The 10,479-nt window shown below is 49.1% G+C and overlaps 1 protein-coding gene across 2 annotated transcripts; it reads left to right on the plus strand.

Moving 5' to 3' along the window:
- Positions 1-280: 280 nt before the first annotated feature.
- Positions 281-10,479, plus strand: LOC106596293 (E3 ubiquitin-protein ligase MARCHF4). Of its 2 annotated transcripts, XM_045699545.2 has the most exons (5): positions 281-1,389; positions 1,607-1,979; positions 8,777-8,932; positions 9,124-9,316; positions 9,658-10,479. In XM_045699545.2, the coding sequence occupies exons 2-5, from the start codon at positions 1,644-1,646 to the stop codon at positions 10,155-10,157; spliced, it is 1,185 nt and encodes a 394-aa protein (XP_045555501.1). In that variant the 5' UTR covers positions 281-1,389; positions 1,607-1,643; the 3' UTR covers positions 10,158-10,479. The 2 variants fall into 2 exon arrangements, with proteins under 2 accessions (XP_045555501.1, XP_045555500.1); XM_045699544.2 differs by having other exon boundaries at positions 281-1,979.

Genomic DNA, 10,479 nt, shown 5'->3' on the forward strand with positions numbered 1-10,479 from the left:
TTTTTAGATATATAATTTTAGTTGTTGGACATAAAAGACTGTAAAATCACCAGAAAATCATCTCAAAGTATTTTTTATTTATTTATGAAATCTGTTCCCAAGTCTTCCCACGCGTAAATAGAGGGATGTGTGATCGTATCCCAATGTAATCAAGGTTTGACATGATTCTGTTTTTGTCAAATACTTTTTCTGTTTGTGATTCCTGCTGAATCTATTATTTCATCTCATTCATCCCAGATGTTATCTTGCTGCTATCCGAGATGAGACGAGCCAGCCCATGCTCGCCCCCTTCCTTGCATCACGCTGGTGTTCCAGACGGGCCCGCGCCTGGGAGCTGTCCCATCCTTAATGGTGCTGAACCCGCGGCGAGAAGAGAACCATCGAGTCGAACGGATTTCAAAAGCACAGAGACAACGGCCACATCAACCACCTCTCTCCGGTTTCGCTGCTCCTGTCGACCCAAAGACATGACACCAACGTTTCGGGGTGAATTAAAGCACTGTTATGTCGTTAAAATATGTGGATTACCCGCTTGTAAAGAGGATGCTCCGTGTGAGAGAAAATGACGGTAGGAGGCTAGGCTCAGTGGAAGCGAAGCCCAGGGCATGTTCGTGACATCCCTAAATTATCTTCTAGGCTTTTGTTGTGGGAATAGCCTCAACCTTATCAGACAGACCGTTGAATTGACAGGCGACGAACGCAAACTACCGTGGAAACTATATTAGACTGCAGCCGAGGACATAACCTTTCTAGCATCCATCAGGATGAGTATAGAGAAAGGATGATTTAAACAGGGCTCGACTGGTCAACGGGTGGGGGGTGGCGGTTATACCAAGGAGCAGTGGCCACATAGCGAATGTTATTACAACATGTAACGGGACATTGTTGGTAGAAGGCCCGTAAAGAAACAAAGCTGTTGGATTAATGGAACATGATAGGATCGATAAAGGGCAACGGGAGAGCAGGCTAGACAAGAATGAAAAGATCGCAATACTATAGTCTTGTTCCCAGGATCCGGTTTGTGATGCCATTGGAATGAAATGGGAAGATGCTCAGCTATGTGCCTGCCCATTTTATCTAAGGTATATGAGACATGTAAGTCTATTTGTTTGATATATAGTCAGGGTTTTCCTGTAACCTGAGCAATTACTTAGTTACAGGCATAAGCGAGCTCCAAGGCTAGTGCACGATAGGGTTATCTGACAAGGCTGAGAAATGATGTGGGGTGGTGCGCGCACACCAACTCATTCGATTTATTCTGGCTGATTCGATTTTAGAATTCAGAGCTAAATTGAAAATAGCTGTTGAGAGAAAGAATGTCATTCAGCCCAACTGGAAAAGTCACAACAGAGAAAACTCCTCTTTCGGATCATCCTCAACGAAATAACAGTAAGCGTTTCCTTTTCTCTTCCTGTGCTCTGCACATTTCTGAATATGAATCTCCACCTGTATGCTCATATAGAAACAGACACATGTTGTTGTCTCTCGGGGCGGTTGTATGGTGCTGGGGATTGTTGAGCCGGAGACCGACGCTGCTCCGCCGCCAGGGCATGTCCAAAGGCCGCTGTTGCGTTTTGTTCAGTGACCTGAAGGTTTTCTTACTCAGACCGCCGGTCCCGGCTCCGCCACCGGCGATTATCCCCATGAACGGACAATACACGGACAGCAATGGGTCCGGCACCGGCATTGATGTTGCCGCCGACAACAGCAACTCTGCAGCGAGTGCACCTCCACCAGAGGCGGATGGTTATGCTGCCCCTGGCCCGCCGACAGGAGAGCCTCATTCTGCCGGGACAAACGAGCCTAAAGCGACAGAGGAATGGCAGCATGCTACGGGACAGACTGGACCCCTGGACTATGGCAGCTCCGAGGAGGACTGCTCCAAAGCGAAGTGTGAGGAGAGATTCTCCCTGAACAGTCGCACAGACAGTGGTGTTAGGACTCCCCAGTGCAGGATATGTTTCCAAGGTCCAGAACAGGTGAGTGGCCTTACAGGTAGTCAATAGATGATAGACATATAGGTAGACCTATAGTCAGACATTGACTGTATATGACTAATTGTTGCTAACAAGGATGTTTTTCAAAGTGTTTCAAAAACAATGGAGCTGTCCATGGAGCTGAAGGGCTGAGAAATTCTCTCTCTCTCTCTCTCTGTCTCTCTTTCTTTCTCCCTCCCTCTCAACACTGTGCATGTTGTGGATCCCAAGCACGCAGGAGCAATTATATGCTTGAGAACAGAAATAATGATTTTCTAACTTACTCACTTCCCATGGCCATGTAAAAGGTAGGAGTACTAGAATTCACAGAGGAAGCCCTGTCTTGGACAGAAGAGATAGGAACAGAACATGACAGAGGAAGCCCTGTCTTGGACAGAAGAGATAGGAACAGAACATGACAGAGGAAGCCCTGTCTCAGACAGAAGAGATAGGAACAGAACATGACAGAGGAAGCCCTGTCTTGGACAGAAGAGATAGGAACAGAACATGACAGAGGAAGCCCTGTCTTGGACAGAAGAGATAGGAACAGAACATGACAGAGGAAGCCCTGTCTTAGACAGAAGAGATAGGAACAGAACATGACAGAGGAAGCCCTGTCTCAGACAGAAGAGATAGGAACAGAACATGACAGAGGAAGCCCTGTCTTAGACAGAAGAGATAGGAACAGAACATGACAGAGGAAGCCCTGTCTTAGACAGAAGAGATAGGAACAGAACATGACAGAGGAAGCCCTGTCTTGGACAGAAGAGATAGGAACAGAACATGACAGAGCAAGCCCTGTCTCAGACAGAAGAGATACAGAAGAGATAGGAACAGAACATGACAGAGCAAGCCCTGTCTCAGACAGAAGAGATAGGAACAGAACATGACAGAGCAAGCCCTGTCTCAGACAGAAGAGATAGGAACAGAACATGACAGAGCAAGCCCTGTCTCAGACAGAAGAGATAGGAACAGAACATGACAGGGGAAGAGCAGGGGAGGTAGTGGATTCAGGAGGAGGATTGGGAGGAGGAGCAGGAAGAGGAGGGGGAGGAGGGGGAGGAGGGGGAGGAGCAGGAAGAGGAGGGGGAGGAGGGGGAGGAGCAGGAGGAGGAGGAGCAGGAAGAGGAGGGGGAGGAGTAGGAGGAGGAGCCGGAGGAGGGGGAGGCGCCTCCTCCTGCGCCTCCCCCTCCTGCTCCTCCTCCTTTAATTTGTGGCCTAGTCCTGTGCATCAACTAGCCCAGGGGTATTCAACCCAGGGTCCGTGGTATTGCAGGGGGTCCGTGAAAATATATTTAAAAAAAAAGGGGATTTACATTAACTATTTAATCGTTTGCATGAATATTAAACAAGATAAACCCCTTTTGAATGACATACCTACAGTAGAAAAGATGAGAATATAATATAATATAATGATGTCAAATTTATTTCTCAACTCATAATACTGAGCAAATGACATTCACTGAAGTATCAACCAATGGTCGCACTCCCCTGCTCAGACTTTGCATGCATCAACCAATGGCTGCGTGTCACGTCATCGACAGTGCTGTAGGGCACATGATTGCTGTAACATATGATGCGATTAGCTGATAGTTAAATATCTATCCAGGCGGTGTAAGAGCCGACATGCGTCTGCACCGCCTGGGCAGAGCAATGCGCCATAAGCTTTGAAAAAGCACTGTGAGCCGCTGGCTGCTGGTCAACTTTCTTGACAGATTTTGACCAACACATGGCTCACCTTTGTTTAACCAGCGAAACAGCTGCTATTGGCTATTAGTGTTTCGAGTGACCTGTCTAGCTAACAGGTCATGTTAGAGTTCCACTTCCTCTTCCTGTTATAATGTGGGAGGTCAAAATAATATAAAACCATCTACCAAATCTATTCATTTAAAAATGTTGATGACTTAACCTTCACCTGATGATAAGACAAGACGTGAACAGCTTTTTATGCTAATATACGATGGGGGTGCTGGGTCACCGGTTTGCCTGGGCGGGGGTCCCTGGGTCACCGGTTTGCCTGGGCGGGGGTCCCTGGGTCACCGGTTTGCCTGGGCGGGGGTCCCTGGGTCACCGGTTTGCCTGGGCGGGGGTCCATGGTTCACCAGTTTGCCTGGGCGGGGGTCCCTGGGTCACCTGTATGCCTGGGCGGGGGTCCATGATTCACCGGTTTGCCTGGGCGGGGGTCCCTGGGTCACCCGTATGCCTGGGCGGGAGTCCCTGGGTCACCTGTATGCCTGGGCGGGGGTCCCTGGGTCACCTGTATGCCTGGGCGGGGGTCCTTGGGTCACCTGTATGCCTGGGCGGGGGTCCTTGGGTAACAAAAAGTTGAAGACCCCTGAATTTGCCCCATCTTCACCCAGTCTCTTTCAGTGGTGAAGGCAAATCCTCATGGTCTGTCCCTGTGTTGACATTTAGGGAGACTCTAGTCTAGTGTCTGGTGATGCCCCCTGGAGAACACTGGAGAGCATCTCTCTCTCTGCTCTAAATGACATCACATTATGTAACACTACTGCCTGGAGTGGTAGTTGCAGTCAGCCTGTCTCTGGGTGGCAGGCTACTGAAAGCTTTTTGGCTCTGAGGATAAATTAATATGTGTCCCAAATGGCACCCTAGTTCCTATCTAGTGCACTACTTTAGACCAGGGTCCGAGTCCCTATCTAGTGCACTACTTTAGACCAGGGCCCATAAGGTGGCCTCTAGGGTGCCATTTGAGCTGCATCCTCAGTATAAAGAGAGTCTGTGTTAAAGCTTTGGCTCAGTCTGGGAGCAGGAGGAGGAAATAAAACACATTCAGGAGAACCAGTGTTGTTAATGCTGCCTGATGCTGCCTGTCAATCTGAAAGGTCCCCTATTCATTCATACTCTCTCTCTCTCTCCCCCACCTCTCTCCTCCCCCTCTCTCCCCCACCTCTCTCTCTCTCTCCCACTTCTCTCCTCCCCCACCCCTCTCTCTCTCCCCCACCTCTCTCTCTCTCTCAGCCTAGTGTAATATGTAAACCCTGTTTGACACTTATTGAATGTACTCTGCTACTCTGCTACTCTGACTCCTGTCACAGACAGTACAGGACAGTTGGTTCCCAGGGCGGTTTAGGTTGAATTAGGTTGGATAACCAACGTACCAGTTCAGACCTCTTTTAAACCCATGTTGTTGTAGCCTAACTACCAGACAGCAGGCTGCACTGGGTACACATCCATTTATCTGCCAGCCAGGGACAGCTTTTCTATGTCTTTATTGTGTAGTATCCACCTGTTTGTATTACATAGATGGTGTGACATTGAGTGTAGATAATTGCCTGTCTCTCTCTGAAGAAAGGAACAGGAGAGATGTCATTATAGATGTTTGGCTTTAGAAAAGTGCTCTTCTGGGTGTTTGTGTTAACAACTGAAACATGAAAGCAAGAGAATGACCTTCTTGAAAGGCTGTTTCCTCTCTCTCTGTGTCTCTCTGTGTCTCTCTCTCTCTGTGTCTCTCTCTCTCTCTCTCTGTGTCTCTCTCTCTCTGTGTCTCTCTGTGTCTCTCTCTCTCTGTGTCTCTCTGTGTCTCTCTCTCTCTCTGTGTGTCTCTCTCTCTGTGTCTCTCTGTGTCTCTCTGTGTCTCTCTCTCTCTGTGTGTCTCTCTCTCTGTCTCTCTGTGTCTCTCTGTGTCTCTCTCTCTCTGTGTCTCTCTCTCTCTGTGTCTCTCTCTCTCTGTGTCTCTCTCTCTTTGTGTCTCTCTCTCTCTCTGTGTCTCTCTCTCTGCGTCTCTCTCTCTCTGTCTCTCTCTCTCTCTCTCTGTGTCTCTCTCTCTCTGTGTCTCTCTCTGTGTCTCTCTCTCTGTGTCTCTCTCTCTGTGTCTCTCTGTGTCTCTCTCTCTGTGTCTCTCTGTGTCTCTCTCTCTCTGTGTCTCTCTCTCTCTGTGTCTCTCTGTGTCTCTCTCTCTCTGTGTCTCTCTCTCTCTGTGTCTCTCTCTCTCTGTGTCTCTCTCTCTTTGTGTCTCTCTCTCTCTCTGTGTCTCTCTCTCTCTGTGTCTCTCTCTCTCTGTGTCTCTCTCTCTCTCTGTGTCTCTCTCTCTCTGTGTCTCTCTCTGTGTCTCTCTCTCTGTGTCTCTCTCTCTGTGTCTCTCTCTCTGTGTGTCTCTCTCTGTGTCTCTCTCTGTGTCTCTCTCTCTGTGTCTCTCTCTCTGTGTCTCTCTCTCTGTGTCTCTCTCTGTGTCTCTCTCTCTGTGTCTCTCTCTCTCTGTGTCTCTCTCTCTGTGTCTCTCTCTGTGTCTCTCTCTGTGTCTCTCTCTCTGTGTCTCTCTCTCTGTGTCTCTCTCTCTGTGTCTCTCTCTGTGTCTCTCTCTGTGTCTCTCTCTGTGTCTCTCTCTCTGTGTCTCTCTCTCTGTGTCTCTCTCTCTGTGTGTGTGTCTCTCTGTGTCTCTCTCTGTGTGTGTCTCTCTCTGTGTGTGTGTGTCTCTCTGTGTCTCTCTCTGTGTCTCTCTCTGTGTGTGTGTCTCTCTCTGTGTGTGTGTCTCTCTCTGTCTCTCTCTGTGTCTCTCTCTCTGTGTCTCTCTGTGTGTGTGTGTGTGTCTCTCTCTGTGTCTCTCTGTGTGTCTCTCTGTGTGTGTGTCTCTCTCTGTGTGTGTGTGTCTCTCTGTGTGTCTCTCTCTGTGTGTGTGTCTCTCTCTGTGTGTGTGTCTCTCTCTGTCTCTCTCTGTCTCTCTCTCTCTCTGTGTCTCTCTCTCTCTCTGTGTCTCTCTCTCTCTGTGTGTCTCTCTCTGTGTGTGTGTCTCTCTCTGTCTCTCTCTGTGTCTCTCTCTCTGTGTCTCTCTGTGTGTGTGTGTGTGTGTGTGTGTGTGTGTGTGTGTGTGTGTGTGTGTGTGTGTGTGTGTGTGTGTCTCTCTCTGTGTCTCTCTCTGTGTCTCTCTCTAATAAAAGTGGTTGCATGGTTCTTAGGAAAAATAACATTTGAGCCTGGATACGGTATGCCTGGCAGATTCAAGGCATCATCACTGCTGGATTCATCTGACCAGAGCACTAACCAGAGAGGATGTGGCCTGGTCATGATACCATGGTAGCTGTGAGATGTCTGGAACCAGAGAGGATGTGGCCTGGTCATGATACCATGGTAGCTGTGAGATGTCTGGAACCAGAGAGGATGTGGCCTGGTCATGATACCATGGTAGCTGTGAGATGTCTGGAACCAGAGAGGATGTGGCCTGGTCATGATACCATGGTAGCTGTGAGATGTCTGGAACCAGAGAGGATGTGGCCTGGTCATGATACCATGGTACCTGTGAGATGTCTGGAACCAGAGAGGATGTGGCCTGGTCATGATACCATGGTACCTGTGAGATGTCTGGAACCAGAGAGGATGTGGCCTGGTCATGATACCATGGTAGCTGTGAGATGTCTGGAACCAGAGAGGATGTGGCCTGGTCATGATACCATGGTAGCTGTGAGATGTCTGGAACCAGAGAGGATGTGGCCTGGTCATGATACCATGGTACCTGTGAGATGTCTGTAACCAGAGAGGATGTGGCCTGGTCATGATACCATGGTAGCTGTGAGATGTCTGGAACCAGAGAGGATGTGGCCTGGTCATGATACCATGGTAGCTGTGAGATGTCTGGAACCAGAGAGGATGTGGCCTGGTCATGATACCATGGTACCTGTGAGATGTCTGGAACCAGAGAGGATGTGGCCTGGTCATGATACCATGGTAGCTGTGAGATGTCTGGAACCAGAATAAATACATTATATTGGTAATACTGATGATAAAAATACGCTTTTTAATGAGTGTCACACACTAATGTGTCATCTCACTTTCTCTCACTGAGCTGATAAATCTCTATCACTCTCTGAGAGGATTATAAATGACAAGTTCACGGTAGAACGCACTGATGTGAGAATCACACACGCTCACACACACGCACTACACACACAAACTTTCACACATAACAAGATAAGAGTGTTAAGGATTCATCTCTGAGGAGGTCTCTGTTGAAAGCAGAAACCACAGAGCTGTCTATGTGTCTGGAGGAAACACGCTGTAGAATCCACACTCTGACAGATACACAGAGTCAGTGAGGACATGTAGGTGCAGAGCTGAAGGGCACGTTACTGGTAACTCTAGAGACAAGGCTTCAGATCCACTGTTCTCCAGAGCTGTGGGTGCATAGGACATGTAGAGAGAATGTGGGCTTGGTCCAAAATGGCTCCCTATTCCCTACATTTTGCACTACTCCTGCTCTGGCTAAAAGTGATGCACCATATAGAGAATAGGGTGCCAGATTAACCCTGTGGCAGCACCAATTATGTATATAAACCCTGGATTGCTGATGCTATGTATTGGCCAATGAGAGGCTTTGAAGCCATGTGTCGGCCATATTGGTACTCCCCATAGGAATGAATGGAATTCTACAGTATTTCAATGAAATGTTTCAAGGACAAAATTACATGTATTTAAGTATTTTTTGTTTTAGTGTGGACAGTAACATTAGTAATGTAAAAAATATATACTTTAAGGAAAATGTTTTTATATAAAAAAAAATTGTTTAGCTTACATAATAACATTTAAAAGTATGCATTAAGGTGTCTGTAATAGAATAAACGTGGCAAAAACCAAAACAAATGTAGACATTAATAAATGCATTTCTTTAGCTTCCAAAATATTTTTGACACCGGTGTAGGAGTGTCAAGATGGAGGGGCGATGGCTTCAACACAGCGCCCCCTATCAGTCATCCAGCGTATATATAAATCATTGGTCAGCACCCTGGCCGACACTCAGCTGGCTCACTGTAAGACAAACCAATAGCAGCATTTTCCTTTGTGTCCCACAGGGGGAGCTGCTGAGCCCGTGTCGCTGCAGTGGGTCGGTCCGCTGTACCCATGAGCCCTGCCTCATCAAGTGGATCAGTGAGAGGGGCTCCTGGAGCTGTGAGCTCTGCTACTACAAGTACCACGTGGTAGCCATCAGCACCAATAACCCACTCCAGGTAGGGACAGCTGTGATGGGACTCACCAGCTCTTGGACTTGAGTGAAGGGGGAGGGTTTTAGGGGATGAAGAGGAGAGCTCTAACTGGGTGCATATCACACAGCACTGCAGAGAGAGAGAGGGGTTAATACTAGTGTATAGTGTGTATGAATAGTATGGGATGATGATGTACTCTCTCTCTCTCCCCCCAGTGGCAGGCCATCTCTCTGACCGTGATAGAGAAGGTCCAGATCGCTGCGGCCGTGCTGGGCAGCCTGTTCCTCATGTCCTCTATCTCCTGGCTGGTGTGGTCCTCCCTCAGCCCCTCGGCCAAGTGGCAGCGCCAGGACCTGCTCTTCCAGATCTGCTACGCCATGTACGGATTCATGGACCTCGTCTGCATCGGTGAGGCCGGCACACAGAGGAACTCCTCCTACTCTTCTTCTTCTTCTTTCTTCCTTGATTGATTTATTGGGGGGGAAAAGATACACAACCCAGGGGATAACACGATAAAGCAATTCTACTTGTTTGCAACGTAGTCCCCTATGGAATACACCTCCCTCCTCCCCTCTTCCTGTCCTCCATTCCCTCTTCTCCAATCAGGACACTTGAGGAGGGACATATGACTCCACAGACAGAGCTCTGGAGGACTCCCTGTGTGATCTATGAACATTACCAACGCATGTTGGATTCAGGATGTATTCATGTGTAACTGACAACCTCCCCCTCTTCTTCTCTCGTTCAAGCGCTGATCGTCCATGAAGGCCCCTCAGTGTTCAGGATCTTTAACCGCTGGCAGGCAGTGAACCAGCAGTGGAAGGTGCTCAACTACGACAAGATCAAAGACACTGAGGACCACCACAGATCCAGGCTCACGCCCAGGCACTTGGCCCTGCCCAACCCCAGGACGAGTGCTCCTCCCGGGGCAGAGCCGGGGGATGACTTGGTCTCCCCCTCCACCTCCTCCCTCATGGCCGCGGTGGCCGCCTCCGCACCTGGCTACACCGTGGCCACGACCACAACCGCCAGCCTGACGACGGTGACGACACAAGACTCAATGTCGGAGCAGAGCAACGGGGGGCCACCATCCCTGCCGGACCACCACTGTGCATACAACATCCTCCACCTGCTCACCCAGCACCTCTGGACAACGCAGCAGGGGCCCCGGCCCACTCAAGTCCAACCCCAGCCTCCACAGCCCAGCAACAGTAGCCGGGAGCTGGTCATGAGAGTCACTACGGTCTGAGGCTTCAACTGAGGCCTAACTTTGTTACGTTACAACAACGAGAGAGACAGACATGAGAGAGAGAGAGAGAGGTGTGTGGCCTCGTTTTGGGAGTTTGAATGGAGGACTGGAAGATGTTACTGCTGCTTCACAGAGATTTACATGAAGTTACTCAATGCTGCCTGGGACAGAAAGATGAAGGAGCGAGAGGGAGAGTGTGGGTGAGGGGGGGAGAGGATGAACAGGGGGTGAGGATGGAGAGGCGGAGGGCAGAGAGAGAGAGAGAGATTTGCCAGTTTCCTGTGTTTTGACAGCCTTGATGTAATAAAAGGAGATTTCCAGA

Source organism: Salmo salar, chromosome 17, assembly GCF_965601325.2.
Source record: "Salmo salar chromosome 17, fSalSal1, whole genome shotgun sequence".
In the NCBI taxonomy this organism is placed as follows: Eukaryota; Metazoa; Chordata; class Actinopteri; order Salmoniformes; family Salmonidae; genus Salmo; species Salmo salar.